The sequence below is a fragment of the Coptis chinensis genome, chromosome 8, assembly GCF_015680905.1.
Source record: "Coptis chinensis isolate HL-2020 chromosome 8, ASM1568090v1, whole genome shotgun sequence".
Taxonomy (NCBI): Eukaryota; Viridiplantae; Streptophyta; class Magnoliopsida; order Ranunculales; family Ranunculaceae; genus Coptis; species Coptis chinensis.
The window spans coordinates 92,652,850-92,676,182 of record NC_141463.1 but is presented as its reverse complement, the minus strand read 5'-3'; the positions used below and the strand labels follow the sequence as shown (position 1 = coordinate 92,676,182).

The following is a 23,333-nucleotide window of genomic DNA, read 5'->3' as shown; positions in this document are numbered from 1 at the left end:
AATTGTGTGTGTACAAAATTGGGAAAGAGTTAAATTGGAAGTTGATGTCTTGGTATGGAAATATTGTTGCCTTTATTTTGCAGGTATAGAAAATTATTATCGAGTAGTATAGGAACATTGTGAAAATATAAAATGAAATAATTTGGCCTGGCAATTAGATGCATCATCCATGTGCGTAAGCTTTTGTTAATATTTTCCACAATTTCTTAGGCACACCATGTTGTTACTTTCTGATCACCTCACCTTAAATTTTATACAATCCAGTGTAGTGGGAAAATCCTATGGAAACATGTTACTTTCTTAGGCACACCATGTTATTACCTATGGAAAATCCTTACAAACATTCTGTATGAGTATGATCATGAGGGAGGGGATGCACACTAAGACCAAAAAATCAACAGCTTCATGTATAACCCAAAAACTATTCAGTTATAAAATTTTAAAAATCTTTTACTGCCTAATTTATTTTTCAATTTTATAAACTGCATAAACGTCATCTGTTCAGTGAACCAATTAAGCTACTAAGGTATAAAGCTCAAAGGAGGTTCAATATATGGAGCACTAATGCTAAAAAGAATGTACGAACCAATTAAGCTACTAAGGTATAAAACTCAGAGGAGGTTCAATATATGGAGCAGTAATGTTAAAAAGAATGTGCAACTCTAGATCGTAATGACCAAAAAGAAAACTATGCAAGGTGACTACGTATATGTTTGTGTAACACTTTTCATTTGCAGTAAGCATGAAACTGAAACTGATGTTGATTGGTAGCAGACGAGAGCAGTATTTATTGAGTCACACTATAAGTTGTCATTGTTCGTTTTTTTTTACTTTCAATTTTTGGTTGCAAGTCTTTCAAGCAAACATCATAACAAATAGAAACAATGCATGTTGTTGGTTAGCTTAGGCTTCTCAATTAGTCAGCGCATCAATGTTTTCATAATTAACTTAGCACTTTCAAAAAAAGAAAAAAAATATGATTATATGGTATTATTATTAAGCAAAAATTTAACAAAAATTAAATATTTTATTAAGCTGAATAATGATCAAACGGGCTATCTTAGTTTATATATACACTTTTTAAAATTATTTACAGATTTTGATTTATATTTCGAATAACATATTGTTCATCCTAGAGAAGGTGATTTAACTACTTGGGTAATATTAAAAGACGCCTATATAAATGTTAGTTATACACGAAATTCTGATTAGTTATTACTACCAATATTCACCCTTCCATGTATGAGGATGGGTGTACATAATTCACAATACTATTCCTTTTTTTGCAGGTTACATGATCCCAAAAATTTGACAAGAAGACCTTCAAACAAAGCATTCTTCAAATGTAAAGAAATATCTAATAACTAGAAACAATCAGTATATCAAAAACACTAATAATATGATATAATTTAAAAATCCAAGTACAAGTACAACTATATAGTATACAGACTTTCACTCAATGAAGAAAGCATAGAAATCTTAAGTAGCGGTTTAGTGTATAGAAAGCATAGTATGCTTAAGTATGCTTAACTAACGATAGCAAATTAGGAAACTATAAATAACAAGAGTGAGATCAAGGGATATTGAGAAAATTAAAAGTTACATTTGAGAGCGACTGAATTCACTTCTCACTTAAGTCAACTGAAGATAGATACTCAAGAGTCAAGAGATAGGTTGCTTGGGGATAAGAGTGAGAAAACACGTCGGTAAATTAGAGATACAAGTGGTGAAAGTGACACCACATGTTAAGTAAAGTAATGGGCCCAAAATTTGAACATCTTAATACGGCCCATTCATAAAAAAAAAACAATATTTTAGTCCATAGCCAAAAAGTTGGACATTTTAATACACTATAAGGCCCATTGATACAAAAAAGCAGTCTAACAAATTATTGGCGTTAGGAACTTTAATAAATTAGTTTACTGTATGAGTTTCAATATAGTTTGGAAGTAAGATTTTTGACACATAATAATAAAACGAAAAAAAGTATATAATTCGGTAAACAAGTTCCATTTAAACGAGTAATTTACATAATTATTTTTGTCATTAATTGAATGCCCATTGATTTTGTTAAATAAACGGGTTCTGTTACATATATGAATTTACATAACTATTCTTTTTAGCACTATAATTATGATAAGATTCACTGTTTGTGTGGGCGCTGGATTAGAAATTTTAATTTTTTGAATGTTGTATTGTTGTTGTCTTGAGAGGGCAACTGGCCTGTTAACATATCATCATGTTGGTAGAAGCTACACATGGCTACTCCTGCTCTATGTTAGACATCTTTTGATGGGTTATTCAGTCTACTCACGGACTCACCGAGTATTGAATGAGAAAGTACGATATTTGAATCATTACAATATTCTAAAGCTAAAACTTTTTGGTACATAATAATTCGATAAAAAACAATTAAAAAAAATCAATTATATGAAATCAATTAATTGATTATATGAAAAAATCAATTAATAATTTTGTGAAAGGTGCCAATTTATATAATTTAAGTAAATAATTTTAAAATAAAAATAATTCTTTTTTCACAAAGTGTAAACTGAACATGTTCCCCCTATACATTAAAGTGTAAATTAGGGGAAAAAAATGTCTGGTTGTCAAAATATAATCAATTAAAAAGTGTCGTCGACAATTAAATTTTAAGAGTTCAATGACTTTTCCAATTTGAATTTGTGCATGAAAGAAAGATACATTATACTTTTAAATTTTAGGATTTGTCAATGGTTTGGTCATAAATCAAATTAATTATGTTTGTTGAGCTATTTTTTCATTTTATTAATACTATTATTATGCCTCAACGCCTTTCTACGAATCATTACAATATTCTATAGTTAAATTTTTTTGATACATAATAATTCAAAAAATATTAGAAATAATCAAATCAATTTAATGAAACGGTCCCCGTTCGTTGAACGGGCTCAAAAACTAGTTGTACAAGAAAGAAGTGTAAACAAAAACAAGTTGATTCCAAATCACGATATCTGCCGTGAAATATTCAGGAAAAAATCCACATTTTGAACTTAACCCAGTCTGCCAGTCAAAGATTTCGAGATTTGAGGCGTTGAAATTTCATCGATATATTTACTTTACCAGTATACGAAACTGTTTCATCTCCTCGTTTTCTTCCAGTAACAGAAAAAATGAATTTGAGCCGTTGCATTTCTCCATTAAAGAAACTAAAAAACAAGCACAACCTTCTTCTCTTCTTCACATGCTCCACAACTACAACAACCATCAATGCCAACAAACCAACACAACCATCACCAGTTCACCACCACCTATACAAGTTTTACTCACTGAGTCAGTAGGTAGAGGTGTGTTTGCAACTCGTAGAATTGGAGCTGGTGATTTGATACACACTGAAAAACCCATTGTTTCTTACCCTTCACACTCTCTTGTTCACAGTGTTTGATACCATGTAAGATTATTATTTCTTGTATATCTTAGTGTAACAATTACATGGGTTTATATAGACTAATTGTTACAAGTAAATCCCATAATTCTAGGAGAATAATAAGGGATTGATACAATTCTATGGGAAGTTTCCTATCATGTAATTTATTTATAGGAAACTTGATATATATCCTAACAGTTACTTCTGTCTCAAAAGGTTGGGAAATAATAAGGATTCTTTACAAGGACACAGTGTGAAGTTTTGCAGTAATGAGTGTAGAGAACAAGCAAAGGTATTATCTTTTGTCTTTTTAGATATTGGTAGTAAAGATGGTTAGAAATTTCATATATATTGGTTATGTAGAGATCCCAGTTTGTTAATATAAGTTAATTCTTGTTCTATTGTTTTTTTAGAATTTGGTTTTTAAGTAATTAGCACTGCATTTTTATTTATTTTTTGTAAAAAATTACGGAAGAAGAAGCACCAGGAGATATATGTGTTTTTTAGTTCTAGTTCTTTTGATGGCTCATAATTTGATTTCTTAGTGGTAATGCATAAACCCGTATTCTTGTTATTGGAAATCATATTGACAATTGGGTTCACTTAATGAAAGTCTTTCGATTTAGTGGTAGAAAACGATTATGTTTTGAGCGTTTGACTGTTTCACTAGGCGCTGTGTGTTATGGTTTCCTTGTTTAACTGGGTGTCACTTTTTCTTCAGAGGTTCTATGAGATTGAGGAGCGAGTGGATTGGTCAGCATATGATGAACATTGTAGGTACAATATTATTGCAATGCTACATTTTTTTTTTCCTGAAAGTATCATTTTTCAACTGAGACTGGAAAAGCTATGTACTATTATATGGTTATTAGAATGGTAGTAGATACATTAATAAAACATCTTTAAGTATCGGAACTTCCAATGAAATATAAACTTGAACTTTACAACATCAGGGATGAGGAGTTTTCATTTCTTTAACACCTAGTTTTGGATAGTAAGGAATAGACTCTAATAAAAAGAGTTTATAAATCTGCTTTTTATTTTATTTTATATTATTATTATTATTATTATTATTTTGTTTAGAGAGAGAGAGAGAGATGTATTGGTGTTCTTTACCCTCGTTATAGTAATTTACTTTTCAGTTAGAGCCGATCAACTGATCTTCTTGCTTTGGTTTCTTGTCATATGAAGGAAGCTAGGTTTGAAATATCCACTTCTTGTGAAGAGGTTGGCTTGTATGGTAGTATCAGAAGCAGCGTCAGCTCAGTGTCTCGACATACTTCAACCTTCCAGGCTACTGACTCAGATGATTTTAGAGGTGAGGACCATATAAATGAACATCTTAGAACTCTGAAGATTTGGATGAAGTTGTAGGTTCTTGTGTTTTTCTAATTCATGCTATATTCATCATTGCACGGTGCACCGGATAGAAGTAGGTTTCTGTCTGCATCATGCAGATATAACTAATAATTCTATGGTACCATGAGATCAAGGTGTAGAGCATGGTTTTTTGTAAGGCTTGAGCATAACAATCGAGCATCTGTGATATGCTAGGCAATGCTACCTGTTGATATCTTTAGAGTTTAAACAAAAAGGAAAGTTGTAACTGAAAATGTAAAAATAGCACTCGAAGAAGAGCAATCTCTAAAACATGAGAATTACACTATTACGGCCTACATGTGTCCCACGAAACACATGCACAGCACACACCAGCAGTACTGTGTCATAGATTTATCAAGTAGTTTCTATTTCATATCTATATTCTCATTGTTCTGATGGTTTCATTTTGGACTTGATACCAGATGGAAGATGAGTTCAGTTTGCTGAAGAGCTGTTTAATGAAGGCAAACTTCAAGGATGAGCAAATGGCATGTATCCTGTGTAACTTATCCAAGTGTTACAGATATTATTTCTTTTGCTATGGTCCTACCTACGGCTCTTTGCTTGGAACCCTTAACAGAAAACTTAGTCCTTACCAAGGAATGGTATACTGGTGTACTGGCTCGGATTCGTATCATGTTGCTAGAGGATCATCATATGAGGATCTATTCTTATCAGCAGCTGCCTCTGTTGAGGCTGAAGCGTCTGTTGGCAACGCTGTGTATATGCTTTCGTCCTTCTACAATCATGACTGTGGTAAGTTGTCACTCCTGCTATCATAGTGGGTCGCTATTATAGAAGAACTCATCTGATTCCAAGAAACTCAAACTTAAAAGTGCCTTCTTAAAGCACATCTGTAGAGCTCTTTAGAGTTGATGTGGAACCTTGAAAGTCCTATGACTATCTTGAATAACATATCTAAACCTCTAAATCGGTATATATATTACCAGTATAGAAGGGAAAATTACAATATACTGAATATAGGATGAGGTATCCTATATTGGCTTCAATACCGGTTTCCTAGAGATCGGAAATATCAATATCGGTTTCCCAAGATTCCACTCTGTATGGCAATATTTTTCACCCTGTTGGGATGATCATGTTATCATTGCTTTTGCCTGCTCAATTCGATTTCAGGATTACATTTTAATTTTGTATACCATGGTTTTCACTCAGATCCTAATGCTCACATAATATGGATAGAGAACGTGAATGCAAGACTCAAGGCCCTCCGAGACATTGAAGAAGGTTTGTCTTTGATACCTTGAGGCATTTCCGATTTCAAAATCACCCTTTTAATCGGTTTTCTGTTCCATGCAAATTGTTTGAGACATTTTCACTTTTGGTATCAGGAGAGGAGCTTCGTATATGCTACATTGATGCCAGTATGGAGCATAGTGCTCGACAAAACATCCTGTTTGAAGGTTTCAGGTGTGGCTGTAATAGATGCTTATCTGGCGATTAGTGTTTTTTTTTTTTTTTTTTTGGGTTAACTAGTATTATGCCCCCACTAGATGAGCCAATTAGTGCTCGACAAAACATCCTGTTTGAAGGATTTGGTGTCAGGTGTGGCTGTAATAGATGCTTATCTGGTGATTAGTGTTTTTTCTTTTTCTTTTTTTGTGTGTACTTAGGGGGGAGACCCTAATTTCCCGGGGGAAATCCTAATTGGCTCTAGTGGGGGTAATATTCGTTAACCCTTCTTTTTCTGTATCTCTCCCTCTTTCTTTCTTTGTTTTTTTCTTTGCGGGAGTTGTAGCATACTAAAAAGACGAAAATTTTGTTATGAAATGTCCGTAATTCTGGCGGAAAAATAGGCCTTCCACCTCGGTGACTCCGGATTTCAGATGCAACATTGTTGTTATGATACTTAAGTGAAATTCCATGCTGCAGATGTAATGAATCTACATTCTTTACTCGAGACATTTTCTAGACTAATACGTTGCTAGATCTGACATTTTGGAATTGACCAAAGGAGATCAATTAAACAGAAATTGACTAAAATAAAATGGGAGAATGGTCGCAGTAGTGGTTAACAATGCTCCAATCGTCTACAAGAAATTCAATATCCTTGTTCAAAACACTCCCTTTCTTTAATCAATTCTACTGTTACTACTTTTAAAAGATTGGTCCAAGACAAAAGTTGATGATAAAGACCGGCTACTAGTGCTGATAATAACTTCTGTCTAGCATGATCCAAGAACAAGAACTTCTTCCTGTTCAAAACAAAATAATTTTATGTGTTTAAATGATGTTAGAAATTTGGAAAAAAGAAAAGTTAAATAAAAATGAATTTGAAACATACCCTTACAGATTGACTAAAATAAAATGGGAGAATGGTAGAATGGGAGAATGGTCGCAGTAGTGGTTAACAATGCTCCAATCGTCTACAAGAAATTCAATATCCTTGTTCAAAACACTCCCTTTCTTTAATCAATTCTACTGTTACTACTTTTAAAAGATTGGTCCAAGACAAAAGTTGATGATAAAGACCGGCTACTAGTGCTGATAATAACTTCTGTCTAGCATGATCCAAGAACAAGAACTTCTTCCTGTTCAAAACAAAATAATTTTATGTGTTTAAATGATGTTAGAAATTTGGAAAAAAGAAAAGTTAAATAAAAATGAATTTGAAGCATACCCTTACAGATTGTAGGTCGGGAATTGCAAATGACCAGTCATTGACAATTGCTAATACTGTGAACTCCTCCTTAGTAAGGTCCAATAACTTGGCAAATTTCTGTGCTTTGCAATAAATGTATGGGACCAGCTTCAAAAACAAAAACGAATTAGCACACAAACAAATATTGATTCACTAACAAACAACACCCACATAATCACCCCTATATAAATCTTAAATTCCATTGAGAAGAAAACAGGAGTGCTTGGGTGCATGACAATTAAGCTGCACTACAAAGTCTTTGATAAAATGAATGGAGCTTTCTCACCAATGTGCTAAAATCTTTAGATTTAATGACAAATGGTGTTCTTGGATCTATATTGTTCCATTTTCTCTCAAAATTAGCCAGAAGGACACATAAAACCTACTAGAGGTCAGTAAGAGCAGACAATCACCGTCTCCTTTCCTCTTCATGAAATGCACCTAGTATCTTTTTTTTCCTACTAAATTTGATTAAGAAAAGAAGAATCAAGGTATAAAAATTAGCAAAATCTCCATCCCATAACCCATATTTTCTTTGCAGATGCCTGCTATATACTTCCTAGAGCCAATATAGATGAAGCTAATGCACTTTTTAATACTCTATCTGCCTACTGTAAGATATATGGACAGTCCATAAAGTTTAACAAGTCATCTATACTTTTCTGTCAAAACATACACAAAAGACATAAAAACCCTTCTTACTAGGATACTGAAAATAAATCCTAATAACACTAACACTAACAAGTACTTAGGAATCACATTTTACCCAATAAAAATCTAATAAAAAAAAGTGATAAATAAAGTAAAAGAAAAGACCAAAAATTAGAAAACAGAATTTCTCTATGAGTCTGGTAAAACTACTCTTACAAAGAATTCATCAGCCATTCCCACTTATCAAATGATGACCTCTTTGTTTCCAAAACATGACTGCAAAACCCTTGATTTTCTTAACAGATCATTTTCGTGGGGAGAAATTGAAGTAAACACCTCTTAGGCTCTTACCAGTTGGAAGACTTGTTGTAATAAGAAAATCGAGGACTTAATTTTAGAAAATCTCACATTCATAGCACAGCCCTTAGGGGAGAAAAATTGGAATATATTAAGTAATCATCTAATCCTAATTCCCGAGGATTAAGCTTCTCAAATCTAAATCCTTTTAAAATTGTGATTTTTCTTCACTCTAAACCCAAATCCAATCACACAATATTCTGGAAAGATCTTCTAAAAATTAGAGATCTTTTATTCTGGCCTTTGCTGGAAAATAGAAAATGGTGAAATCATATAAGTATGATCCTTTCTTACTCATCTAACTCCTTTTGGCCCTAGACCCAATTAAACCTATTGTCAAAATGTTAAAGATTTAATACTTGAGTTCAGAGCTTGGAACACAGATATTGTCTTAACATTCAATTTACTTTATAACTTGTACAATGTACTCCAATTCTAGGGTTTTTAGTTTGTTTGTACTATATATTGATTAATGCAAGTTTATCATCAATTGTAAATGGGCCAAAAATAGTAGGGTTCCTTAAAACAATTCTAATTACATTAGAATTTTAGATATATTGTATGTAATTATGCATAATTCCAAATGATAATTCGGCAAAATCGGATATAATTCGGAAAAATCGGATATAATATGCATAGGCGGATTCAAATTGGAAAAATTCGTAAAATCATAATTTCAGAAAGCATCCGACGCCGATCTAAATTTAAATCGGATTTTCGGAAATCGGACAAGTAACATTGATGCCAAATCCGAAAATATTTAAGATAGGAATTTGGAAAAATTGGAATTCCGGGAAAAAGTGACACCCCTAGCTAAGGAAATAAAAAGGATCAAGTTTCTTCCACACATAGAATCCAACTCTTCTAAGAGCGTTCCCAATGCAAGCCAATATGCGGGGGAATTGAGAATTTTCACCTCCAAATAAAAAAAAACTCTTGCCCAATGCAAGGGTGACTATGGGGGTGACTTATTCACCAAGTCAAAACGAGAGTGAAACTTGCGACCGAGATAGTAGCTGAGTTGGGAACTTCAGACGGGATGTTTTATTCCGTCTCATGTGTTTTTTTAAAAAAAATCGGTTTTTTTTTCGAACAAAATGTTTCATTCCGTCTCGCGTGTTTTTTCAACTTTTTTTCGATTTTTTTTTTTAACTTCAGATAAGATGTTTCATTCCGTCTGCCGCATTTTTTCGATTTTTACATTCAGACGGAATCAAACATCCCGTCCAAGAATAATAGTCACATTTGCATAGGGCAGTCTTACCTTGCTTTTCACCAAAACGGTGGAAAAGGGTAAATTGAGCCTACGTGGAGGTGAATATGAGTGACTTGCATTGGGAATGCTCTAATGGATTTTTTTTCTTTCAGAATTTAGCATATAAAGTATTAAGAGTGGACTAATGGTGATCTCAGGATCTGATGTGGTGAACTAATTGGCCAATTCAAGTTAGGAAAAATTAATAGTAGTACTTTTGCAGTTCTTACGCCAAGGGAAAGGACAAATAAAGAGAGGGGGGGAGGGGAGGGTATCTCTTTGGATTCTTTGCTGACAAAACTACCAATTTATCCAATGACTGACATTGATAATGCTTGCAAAAAATCCATGTACATTGAGATGAAGAATCAATCCTTCCAAGGGAAAGAAATTTGAAAACACATGTGAGAACTCGAACAAGAGAAATTTTCAGTATAGATTCCCAAAATGGAGGAAGGAAGAATTATGCCATGGCGCAAAAGGGCGAAAAATATTGTGATAATTATTGTACCAATCGTCACTCTAAACCAGTCTGAGTGGAAAGACATGAATACAAGGCACCAAACGTATGCGTCGAAGATGAGGTGGTAGATGGTTCATCTAAACCTACTTCCAGTTCATCAAACACATTCTTACTTCTCCCTCCTATTCTTTTCTTCTACAGTACGCTTTTATATACTATACCTTAGAGAGTTCTATTTGACACCTTTTTACTGTAATAAAAGTAATTAAATACCATTTCTACTTCGTTTTCGAAAGTTAAGTTTTTGAAAAACCCAATTCTCTTTTTCTCTCGCTAATTCCCACCAATTCCCATAAAGCCCATCCTTCTTAAAATACATAACTTTTCGACTTAACACAATAACTCCCCTTTTATAGAGTTGGTCCATCCAAGTTGGTTTAATTCTAACATACACTTATTTACTAAGTTTGTTTTGTTTCCAACTAGGGCCCCACCAACTGACCCACCTCAATTGGCCGGTCTTCCACTTTTAAATTCTCCCTTTTATTCCAGCTCAAGTTTTCGTTTAGTCTCCCATATCCTAACCGAGCTGGTCAAACTCGGATTTTACCAAGGACTAACAAACCTTATAAAGTAGGTTAACTCCACCAATTTTTACACTGGTTCTATGAGTCTTTCCTGCCATTATTTTCTCAAAGCTATACCAGGTCGTTCCTACATTCACACAGTATCTTTAGTTAAAAATACAATTATCACCCCACTTATCTATTCCACTCACAACCACAAGCCTCTGCACCCTCCTTACCAAGCTCCTGCAAAAGCATTCTCATTCTCTCCTATTCACTAATTTTACACCCACCACTCCACCTTTCCTTCAAACCCACTTCCAGACATAAGCATCTTATTATTTTCAATCACAAGCTAAGTCTAATTTAATGCAAGCCTGCTATTATTCTATCTTTGTGATGTAATAAAAGCAAATTGGGAATCCTCCTTTTTCTTTCTTTCCTACTTCAGTACTAATTCTTTTCCCATTCAAGGATAAACCCAAACACCAACTTTACAATGCTTTGGCATAGTAACAGTCACACGAAATCTTTCTTTCCCATCTAACATAAGTAAGGGGGTTCTATTATCTCAACTTCACCAAACCAAACCAGCTATTGCCTTTCTCCATCCATTAAATTTCGCTTTTTGTTTTTCTAATAACTGGTGACAATCCAAAATACAGCATTGGCATATGGTCAAGTTAGAAGTTTCGTGTATGGGCTTAACCTCAATGATCCTTACCAGGTTTTAAGTTGTTTCTAATCTTTGATCACGATAGTTTATTCAAGTTTCAAAACGGAGATAACAAGAATGATGGCTTTAATCAACAAACTCAAATTAAAAACTTACATTTGATCTTGACATTAAGGCGATTGTATGAAGCCCAATCCGCCTAGACTTGTTGTGGGACAGAACCACCAAGTCTGCATTTCCTTGTCGGATGGCTCCAATCACTTCATAGGAGAGGAGAGAGAGAGAAATTAGTTATAGATAAGTGTAATAAGAAAAATATAAAATAACAAAGAAATAGAATTACCAAACCTTCCTCAAAGCCAACCGACATATGTGGATAATAACCATCAGGTGTATTATGTTTAACATCTAAAACTTTTGCTTCACGGGCAATTTTAAGTATCCTCCTACGCAACTCACGCGCTGCAACTGGCCTGCGTACTCTTACCCTCTTCATTAAACAAAATATAAACAGTCAAAAGAACCCAAAACAAACCAAAAATTAAACATAGCAAACAGCATAGTACAAAATATCAGGATATGAGTATTTATCGATACTCAATTTCTAGATATATATCGTGGATTTATCCCTCTCTTTGAACAATATCAAATATCGTGGATATATCCAAAATATCGACAAATATCATAGATATTTCTTGATATATCATGATACATTATTTATATTTATTTGAAATATAATGATAAATATTAAATAAAATTATTATATATACAAAATATCGCTAAATATCTCCAAATATCGTAAAATATCACAAATATTATAAATATCGACAAAATATCATCGATATTTGCAGTCGTATATATCTCTGAACATATCGTGATATTTATATATCTTTCTCTGAAATCTAGATAGATATCTCCAAATATCGCGATATATCGGGATATTTTGTACTATGGCTACCAGAAATGAAAGATCCAATACATCAATCAAATTTAAAATGTCAGGAAAACATTTTACACGGAATTTGAAAAGTGAAAACTTACCCTGTGCCTTGGTGTTTACGTGTCATGAGACCTGAATCTTTTGGATATTATTCCAGTGGGATCATATGCAAGTATATTTTAGCGACTAAGGAATTATGTGATTATAGCTGGCATATAGTTTTTATTATAAATTTCTTATAGATATTGATTTATTAATAGCTGTCAAATAAATCAGATTATAAGTAACATGTCATTTGTATGTGCGAATGAACAGTAAGCTGCACATAAGTTTATCAACCTGATAATATTGTTACAGATAAGCATTACACTTTCAGCAACAAAAAAAAAGATAAACTTGATAGAAAAGAAAAGATTCGGAATTTGAAAAGTGAAAACTTACAAATCCAAATCCAGCCATTATAATTGTGTCAACCGATTCTAGTCGCTCTTAGTATTTCTTCTATATTACAACACTCAATCTCAGTCGCTCTCCTTCTTTTTCTCCTCTTTTCCCCATCACTTCTTCTTTATATCTCCTCTTTCCGCCTTCCCTTGCGTCCGATCCTACGGTCCCAATCTTTCCAGCGGCTTTTGCTACAGTGCTTCTTATTCCGACTCCCTTGCTCTGCATCCGGCTTGGCCCAAAAGCCCGTTAGGGTACAGCGGACCTTATTCTGTGCCATCCGGTTTCCTTTCCTTACGTCACCCTGGGGCGCGGACATGCCACCTCATATGTCCCAAATTAGGATGACACAGATGGCCCCTCTCGGTGCCCGGGCCGTAAGTACTGTATGGTGTTGGGGACCGAGAAGCCCTTTCACCCTACGCTCCGCGGCCACTTTGCCTTTTCGGTTCTCGAGATGCAAGAAGCCTTCAACTAAGCGCATGCGCGCCTGCACTTAGAAACTGAGAGATATAGAGAGATGGCGATACCACGCCTTCTCCCTCTGAAAACCTAACGTACTCTTCCTTATCAATACTAAGAGATTGCGGAAGCGAAACAATACTAAGACAGCAATTAATACTAAAACTGGAACTTTGAAACTGTGGATCTCTCTCCTAGCATTCTCAAAACAGAGTCGGCTCCGATACCATGTTAATTCATACTAGGAGAGTCATGTAGTTGTTAGTTTGTAAGAAGAAAGATGGAGACACAAGAAGAAGGTATGGTTTAGAATATGTTTTACTCTAACCTCCAATTCATATATATATAATATGTTAACTTGGGTGATAGATTTCACCTAAATAGAAACTCCTAAATAAGATACGGTCTCACACTTATAGAATGTGTGGGACTCTACATACTTCAACACCTAGAAATTGTATCCTTCAAGGTGCTGCTGAATGGATCTCCTTTGGATAATATCACACCAAGGAGAGGGCTGAGACAAGAATGATTGATTGATTGCAGCAGCAAAGCAACAAGGAAAGATTACAGGGATTAAGATTAGGAGGAATTCCCCTTCTATCTCACATCTCATGTATGCTGATGATCTTATAATCTATAGTAAAACCAATTTTGCTGAAGTAGCAAACATTAAGGAGATCCTGATAAAATACTGCGCAGCTTCTAGTCAAAAAGTAAGTCTAGAGAAATGTAGTGCTTGTTAGAAAAATGATTTGCTCAAATCCATTTGAGATATGAATGAGTAATTTGTCTCCCAAGTTATCCCACATTGAGATTAAATGGGTTTTTGAAAAGAAACAGTACGTAAAGTGAGAAAAACCTTTTCGAAATGGTGCCTTTGGTTCAAAAGCGATTGCATTATGCGAAAAAAAGGTACGACCTTCGAAATGTGCCTTTGGTTGAAGCGATTAGCTTCATGCGAAAAAAAAGTGTGACCTTCGAAATAGGCTCGGTTGAAAGCGGTGTTTTATGCGAAATAGTGTCTTTTGAGAAACATGTGACTTTTCAAAGAGTTGCTTACTTTTTCCCAAGAGTCCAGGTGTTGTTTCAAAGAGGCACCACTCACCTATAAATAGTGGATGAATTTGGAGAGAAAGACACACCGGATCACACGAGTTCGATCTTTCTCTTCTCCCCTATTCTTAGTCAAATACTATGTTGTGTTTCGATTCTATAGAATTGAAGTGCTAGCTTTCTATGAAGGAAATCCGTTCTATCTTGGGAGGCGGTTTCCCATCAACCTTCAAACCGTGAGTGGGGAAAATCATCTTAAGGACATAGTGTATCTACACTAGGCTCGAATTTAATTAAAAGTACAAAACACTTACAAGACAAAAGGTTTGTATAGTTTGGTAATTGGTAAAGAGTAAAGTACAATTAAGTTGTATATTCCTAACAACCCGGACATATTTCTTTTTTCTTCTTTTCTTTACCGAACAAAATTTGTTTCGTTTTCTTTTTTTTTTTGGTTTAAAGGGAATAACAAAGTGTAGTTGTATTTGAGAATAATATGGCAACACCACCGGTTACTCCCCATTGTCATTGTTCCTCTGCTTGTGTTTTCCATTTCATTCCTCATAGGGAGAAGCTTGAAAAGTTCAATGGGCCGATTTCAAGCTACCGCAATGAAGATGCTCTTATCGACCACCCCTTAACTTGGCAAGGTTTCTATGGGATAAGGCTCGATGTAAGCCCCGATGAAACCAACAAGGAGAAGGTTTTAGCCAAGGATGATTGGTTTCATCTTTGATTTCTTGTGTAGAAATTATGTCCTTAGTGGGTTAGGTGACTCATTATACAATGTGTATAGTGTGTTCAAGCTCGCTAAGGAACTTTAGGATTCGTTGGACAAGAAATACAAGAGTGAAAATCTTGGCATGAAGAAATTCATAGTTGATGATTTCTTGATTTCAAAATGACGGATAGTAAGACCATCATAAGCCAAATCCAAGAACTTCAAGTAATCCTCCATGATGTCATTCTTTGAAGGAATGACCACTAGGAGAATCTTTCCAAGTGGGCTGTATGATTGAGAAATTACCACCATCTTGGAAGGATTTTAAGAACTATCTTAAGCATAAACGATAAAGATATGAATCTTGAAGAGCCCGATTGTTCGATAAGGATAGAGGAAGATAACCGCCTATCGAGAAGAAGAAGGCAAAAGGATCTATGGTGGCAAAGGCAAATGTTGTGGAAGGATCAAGTGCTAAGGGGAAAGAAAGAAGCGCCAAGACAAAGCTCAAGGTGAAGAGAGTAGATGCGCTACTAAGTTCGAGGGCAAGTCTTCTCTTCTATTTGTGGGAAAATTTGGACATAAGGCAAGTGAATGTCGCCAAGCCGAAAAGAAGTACAAGAAGCAAAAGATTTGGAAGCAAATGTGACAATGGACACGCTTTACGATAATGTTAATGACATGAACCTATCGATGTGTTTTGAATGTCTCATGATTGGAAATGAAAGGGAATGGTGGGTGGATACTGCCGCTACTCGCCACATATGTTCAACAAGTCGATGTTCACCACTTATCATCTTTGTGGAAAAGGAAGAACAACTCTTTATGGAAACTCTTCTACGTCAAGGTTGAAGGCAAAGGAAAGGTGGTGATGAGGTTGACTTATGGGAAGGAACTAACTCGAAATGAGGTGCTCATGTGTGCGACATTATAAGAACTTGGTTTTCGGGTCATTTTCTTGAGCAAGAATGGCTTTAAGTTCGTCTTTGTTTCTGATAAATTTGTACTAACTAAGAATGATGTATTCGTAGAAAAGGGCTATCTTCAGGATGGGCTCTTTAGGATGTCTTGTTTTACTATTACGTCAAAGAGCGCCAATAAAGTTGAATCTTTTGTTTACTTGATTGAGTCTTCACATGTATGGCATGGTAGATTAGGACATGTTAATTATGATACTTTGCGTAGATTAATTAATTTGGACTATATACCAAAATTAAAAATAGACCCTCACCATAAATGTGAAACTTGTGTAGAATCCAAGTTGACCAGATCATCCTTTCATTCTATTGAAAGAAGTACTAAACCTCTAGACTTAATACATACATATATATGTGATTTTAATTACGTGCAAACTAGAGTTGGTAAAAAGTATTTCATTACTTTTATTGACAATAGCACTAGATATAGTTATGTTTACTTGTTGAGAAGTAAAGATGAGACAATTGAAGTATTCAAACACTATAAAAATGAAGTTGAAAATCAACTAAGCAAAAAGATTAAGGCTATAAGGAGTGATAGAGGAGGTGAATATGAATCACCTTTTGAAGGTTTTACATTACGAACATGGAATCATTCATCAAACTACGACTCCTTATTCACCTCAATCAAAGCGGTATTCTTGAACAAAAAACCGAACTCTAAAAAGAGATGATGAACGCTATGTTGTTAAGTTCTGGTTTACCCCATAATTTGTGGGGGGAAGCTTTGCTTACATTCTCAACAAGATTCCTAATAAGAAGACGCTTAAAACACCATACGAATTATGGAAAGGTCATCAGACTTCCTACGAATTCTTAAAAGTGTGGGGGTGTCTTGCTAAAGTGGAAGTCCCTAAACCTAAGAAAGTGAAGATAGGACCCAAGACTATTGATTGTGTATTCATTGGATATGCAAACAATAGTAGTGCATATCGTTTTCTGGTTCATAAATTAGAAATTCAAGATATACATGTTAATACGATTATTGAGTCAAGGAATGCTTCATTCTTTGAAAATATGTTTCCGTATAACATGTGTATAGAGCCAAGTTCAACAAAGAGAACTTTTGATGCTACAACTAGTAACCATCCTACACAAAGCGAAATTGAGGAGGAACCTAGACGTAGCAAAAGGTCAAGGACGTCAATGTCTTTTGGACCTAATTTTCTAACATACTTGTTGGAAAATAATCCTCAAACGTTCAAGGAGGCAATGTCATCTCCAGAAGCTACTTATTGGAAAGAAGCAATAAATAGCGAGATTGAATCCATAATGTAAAATCATACATGGGAATTGGTGGATTTACTACCAGGTTCCAAGACTTTGGGATATAAGTGGATATTCACAAAGAAATTTAAGACTGATGGATCAATCGACAAGTATAAAGCTAGACTGTGGGTCAAAGGTTTTTAAACAAAAGAAAGGATTGGATTATTTTGACACTTACTCTCCAATTACAAGAATAACTTCCATAAGGATGCTAATAGCAATAGCATCAATACATGGATTTGAGATACATCAAATGGATGTAAATACAACATTCTTGAATGGTGAGTTAGATGAAAAAATATACATGGAACAACCCGAAGGGTTTATTGCTCCTGGACAAGAAAGGAAAGTTTGCAAGCTTGTTAAATCTTTATATGGATTAAAGCAAGCACCTAAGCAATGGCATGAGAAATTTGACAATGCAATGTTGTCAAACGGTTTTAAAATAAACGAGTGTGACAAGTGTGTCTATGTCAAAAGCACTCAAAAGAGATGTGTCATTGTTTGTCTCTATGTAGACGATATGCTAATTTTGGGTAGTAATATGGATGTCATTAAATCTACCAAACAAATGTTGTCTAGTAAGTTTGATATGAAAGATTTAGGTGTCGCTGATGTTATCCTAGGAATTAAGATCTCTAGGATAGAGGATGGACTTGTTCTATCACAATCTCATTACATTGAGACGATTCTTGACAAGTTCAATAAATATAACATCACACCAAAAAGGTTACCAGTTGACGTAAATCTTCATTTAGTCAAAAATACTGGAGATAGCATATCTCAACTAGAATACTCTCATATACTTGGTAGTTTAATGTATGTCATGAACTGTACAAGGCCTGACATAGCATATTCTGTGAGCAAGCTAAGTCGATATACTAGTAATCCTGGTAGAGATCATTGGACTGCCATATTGAGAGTTTTGGGATACTTAAAGTATACTCGAAATTTTGGTTTGCACTATACAAGATATCCCCCGTTCGAGGAAAGGTGCTGCGATGCTAATGGATATCCGACACTAAAGACTCAAAGTCCACAAAGTGGATATGTCTTTACACTTGGAGGTGCAATTGTTTCTTGGAAATCCTCAAAACAAACGCGTGCATAGCGAGGTCCACTATGGAATCGAATTCATAGCATTGGACAAGGTTGGAGAAGAAGCGAGTGGGCGAAATTTCTTAGAGGATATTCCAAAGCTGGACTAAACACTACTTGCCCGGTGTGTGTGTGTATCGTTGTGGCCTAATCTGCTATTGGTAGAGAGCACATAGTAGCATGTATAGCGGGAAGTCTCGACATATACGCCGTGAACATAACAGATTAGACAATTGCTCTCAAATGGAGTTATCTCAATCGACTATGTAAGGTCGAAAAGATAACATTGCGGATCCGCTTACAAAAGGTTTAACAAGAGAGCAAGTAGAAAGATTATCAAGGGAATGGGCTTAAAGCCTTTGAGATAATCAACCAAGAGTCATCATAATGGAAAAACCAACCTAGTTATTTGGAGATCCCAAGATCTAGGTTCATGGGCCAACTGAATTATGTTTGTGACTCGGTTAGCTGGAGAGTAATATTATACTCTAACCCATTCCTATATAAAATAGTGCATATCATTGCGAGAACCGGGATAAGTCAAGCTTTTAATGATTTACTATATCTTGGAAAATTATGTTATCCAAGTGGAGTATGCGGGGATACTCTTTATAGAAATCACCTATGTTAGTCGCGAAGTGGGGCCGCTTCTATGAGAATTTTAAAGGCAAATGTCTCAAAAGCACTATCCGAAACCAAGAAGTGTTGAGGCCAAAATGAACACAAGCGTGAGAACCAATAGTATTCGGGAGAAATCTTGCGTGAAGATGATTGTCTAGGTTTATACAAAGCGGTGGTGTTCAAGGACATTAATTGAAGTTCAACGATCGTCAATTAAATCCGATCGTCTTTCACTAAAGGCAAGTTCAGAGGCCTCCCATGCTACTTGACGTCGCGGTATCTTTTCATTTGTAAAAGAACGAAATCCGATGTTTATGATAGAAGAAGCCAAATTTTCATTCATGTGGGGGATTGTTAGAAAAATGATTTGCTCAAATCTATTTGAGATATGAATGAGTAATTTTCTCTCGAAGTTATCCCACATTGAGATGAAATGGGTTTTAAAAGAAATAGTAACGTAAAGTGAAAAAACCTTTTCGAAATGGTGCCTTTGGTTAAAAAAGCTTGATTGCATTATGCGAAAAGGTGCGACCTTCGAAATGTGCCTTTGGTTGAAACAATTGCATCATGCGAAAAGGTGTGACCTTTCGAAATGTGCCTTTGGTTGAAATAGTGTATCATGCCAAAAGGTGTGACCTTTTCGAAATAGGCTTCGGTTCAAAACGATTGCTTTATGCCGAAATGGTGTGTCTTTTGAAACATATGACTTTTCAAAGAGTTGCTTACTTTTTCCAAGAGTCCTTTGTGTTGTTTCAAAGAAGCACCACTCACCTATAAATAGTGGATGAATTTGGAGAGAAAGACACACCGGATCACCGAGTTCGATCTTTCTCTTCTCCCCACATTCTTAGTCAAAATTATTATGTTGTGTTTGCTGATTCTATAGAATTCAAGTGCTAGCTTTCTATAGAAAGAAATCCGTTCTATCTTGGGAGACAGTTTCCCATCAACCTTCAAGCACCGTGAGGGGGAAAATCTGTCTTAAGGACATAGTGTATCTACACTAGGCTCGGATTTAATTAAGAAGTGCAAGACATTTACTAGACAAAAAGTTTGTATAGTTTGGTACTTGGTAAAGAGTAAGTACAATTAAGTTGTATATTCCTAACAATGCTTACTTCAGCAAGAATGTACCTCCTAAACATCAGAAAATGCTGTTGAGATTGTGGAAACTGAAAAAGATGGATGGGAAAGAGAAGTATTTGGGAGTTCCAATGAGAGTTGGGAAAAACAAGACTGAGACCTTTGAGTATCTAGTGGACAATCTACAAAGGAAAGTCATTGGATGGAAAAGCTAGGGTCCTTTCCCAAGCTGCTTGTACCACACTTGTGAAGAGTATTGGACAAGCAGTCCCTATATATGCCACGAGTGTCTATAAGTTACCAGGAAGTATTACAGAGAATTTGGATAGGCTTAACAGAGACTTCTAGTGAAATGGAACCTCACAAGGAAATGCTATCCATACTTTGAGCTGGGATAAGCTCTGCAAATCCAAAGCACAATGGGGTTTAGGGTTCAGAAAGGCAAAAGAAATGAATCTTGCAATGCTGGTAAACACTGCTGGAGACTCATTGATGATAAAAAATCCTTATGGGTACAAACCTTTAGCAATATTTATAAATGGCACTAGGGAAATGAGGAAGACAAGGCAGAATCTGGAAGAAGCTCTTATTTTTGGAAGAGCATCATGAATGCTATGGAGGGTACTCTGGAAAGTAGGAGATGGCACCAACATACCTATTTTATCTGAACCATGGATTACTATAAATGATAAGCCAATCTACCTTAGTAGATTTGCAAGCCTTATTACAATTTTGATCTACTGAGGATGGATCAGCTCCTTGACACTTATAATATGTCTTGGAATTGGGATAGATGGGGAGAATTGTTTCCCGAGTCAGTTTGTCAGAAAATTAGTGAAGTACCTATCAAGGTTAATGCAGAAGATGAGGTAGGGCTGGATATGCAAAGGGTGTATATACTGTCAGATCAACATATACATTTCTTACTAAAGAATATGAGCAAGGTGAATGCTCTAAATTCAATGATAAGACAGTCAGGAAGATATGGAGGTTAGTTATAGATGCAAGCACACAACAGTTCATATGGAAACTCTATATGGGAGGAATACCCACAGGTGAGAAAGCATGGCAACACAAGTTCAAAGAAGATCACTCTTGCAAATTCTGATGGGGTTAATCCCCCTCCAATGTGGGTCTTTGAGTCTGTAGAACCGTTTGAAAAAAATATATATATGTATGATGCACTTTCTAGTCTTAAAAGAAAATCCACAATATTTATCTCACTCAATTTCATTGATTTTCTGCTGCCCTCTCACAAGGTCGCATACTTGAGAATCTATTTTAAAATTTTCGATCAAGATTGAGTTTTCAGAAATTTGAATAAGGGCGCGTGATATGTAACACAGATATGATTGTTCTGTCAGGGTAGTTCGGCTTATGAGGCTGTCCTAGACATTGGTTCTTAGGCATCCGATTTGACTGCATTTATTCTTAAATTCTATTATTTTCACCATGTAACTTATCTTCATATACAATGTATAATCCTCCACATTGCTGAACAAAATACTACCCCTATTTTGTTCTCAGGTGGTTTCGCCCACATTCCTTCTTATGTAATACTTTAAATATGGAAAATTAGGGTGTATGTACTGAAAGATCGAACGGAGACTAGTTTTTAACGCTTAATAATATATAAACGTACCTGTGAATCATGGGGACCCCCTTTCTCATAATCCGAGCATTATGTTACGAAGAAGCACAACGCAACTCCGGACTAGACGGGGAAGTATAGCTCAAACAATTAATTGATAGATATATGGATCACGTGTGGCTTCTGATATTACATGAATCCACGCAACCTACAGGAGGATTAAAGCGAAGAGAAGAGAGGGAATAAAGAAGAGGAGAGACTCTTGAATCAAAGGCACCAAATACAAAAATATAAGGTAATAAACTAACAATCATGCATATATCTTGCAGAAGTAATATGGCAGAAAATAAACGCAGGCACTGGACCTTTTTTTGTGGAATGTTATCTCCCTCTCTCCATGGAGAAATAGAAATCTCGCCTGCTATTGATACTCTCCAGTTTATGCCTGCTCGCATCATCAGTGAAATCGGATACCAAACATACTGCAAAAGGCACCAGATCAATTGTTCAGAAAATACTGAACCTTAGTAAGCCAGTAAGCCACTAATTAATATACTCAATGTTATTGTTTTACATTATGGCCTCAAAATAAGAAGGTTACAGAATAGTCATCCTTGATGAAGACCTATTGTGAAGTCCAAACCATTGTTGTCGCTTGACGTTTCAAAGCAGAGAATAGTACTTTTCCTTGGAGAAGATGGATCATATACTACGAACCCGTAATTTTTTTTACTGCAAAGTAGCTAGGCTTGTGTCAACAATTCAACTTTGCCAGACAGGGACTAGTTCGTTCTTCACACCTTGATGTTCGTCACACCAGTGTTTTGTAGAAAGTCCTGATTGGATGCCCTATATGGACTTATTTGGAGCGAAACTTTTACGATGACATTTCTATTCTAAAAGCCCTGGTTTAACCCATATCTTCAAACATCGGCATATCATCATGTCTAAAGAAGAACTTGATGTGAATTCTCTGACAAATATTGAGTGTACCGAACAGATTTTCAGGTTACCTTACATTCCAACTCATCCTTTGGATGCTTCTGCTCCTCCGGCCAAGTAAACTTGAATCCTCAGCTGTCTGACCACTTCGTCGCATTTGATTATCTTCATCGTTGCTTACCAAGCTTTCTGCAGAGTAGCTTAGGCACCATCTTTGCTTGATCTCCATTTGATTATGTTCCATTTCTTGGTTGCGCCGAACTTTTAGTTGATCTAATCAATATGTACATAACTGATAGCCATTTCTATAACTTGAAATATTTTGAATTGAAAAAAATATTCAGACAAAGCAACCAGGGGGAAAATAAATCTTGGAAATGGTCTGCACTTGCGTAGAGTACTTGAACAGGTCAAGATGACGAAGTATTATTTTCCATTTCTTTTCCTGTTTTGTTATAATCTCTCTCCTGACGTGGCCCAATTTTTGCTAATAGCAGACTTAAGGCGGGTAGAAAATAAGTGCCTCATCATTGCACTTACTTTAATACTGTCTTTAAAGTTTAAAGTTTTGACAGGTCACAGGTCAGTACACTCACTTTAATACTGTCTTTAAAGTTTTGAATCGGAGAATCTACTTTTTTGCTGAGCGTACTCTTTAGGATAGGGGCGCGACTACACCACATGGGCCAGCACAATTTTTTTTTGCGAAATCA

The 23,333-nt window shown here is 35.4% G+C and overlaps 2 protein-coding genes across 5 annotated transcripts; one reads left to right on the top strand and one right to left on the bottom strand.

Moving 5' to 3' along the window:
- Window positions 1-3,129: 3,129 nt before the first annotated feature.
- Window positions 3,130-6,660, top strand: LOC147484448 (histone-lysine N-methyltransferase ATXR4-like). The gene is given in 9 exon segments (XM_086576822.1): window positions 3,130-3,430; window positions 3,623-3,698; window positions 4,128-4,183; window positions 4,598-4,724; window positions 5,209-5,278; window positions 5,376-5,420; window positions 5,423-5,542; window positions 5,963-6,034; window positions 6,139-6,660. Coding segments are annotated over 9 exon segments (681 nt in total). The 5' UTR covers window positions 3,130-3,428; the 3' UTR covers window positions 6,252-6,660.
- A 105-nt stretch (window positions 6,661-6,765) lies between these two features.
- Window positions 6,766-23,112, bottom strand: LOC147484447 (uncharacterized). 4 transcript variants are annotated; one of them, XM_086576819.1, is made up of 7 exons: window positions 22,697-23,112; window positions 22,044-22,160; window positions 11,765-11,906; window positions 11,573-11,676; window positions 7,434-7,556; window positions 7,092-7,338; window positions 6,766-7,002 (listed from the first exon to the last, which is right to left on the bottom strand). In XM_086576819.1, exons 1-6 carry the CDS (start codon window positions 22,862-22,864, stop codon window positions 7,309-7,311), a joined length of 684 nt encoding a protein of 227 aa, XP_086432945.1. In that variant the 5' UTR covers window positions 22,865-23,112; the 3' UTR covers window positions 6,766-7,002; window positions 7,092-7,308. The 4 variants fall into 4 exon arrangements, with proteins under 4 accessions (XP_086432945.1, XP_086432944.1, XP_086432947.1 ...); XM_086576818.1 differs by having other exon boundaries at window positions 7,428-7,556; window positions 22,697-23,105; XM_086576821.1 differs by lacking the exons at window positions 22,044-22,160; window positions 22,697-23,112 and adding an exon at window positions 12,798-14,128.
- Window positions 23,113-23,333: the final 221 nt, after the last annotated feature.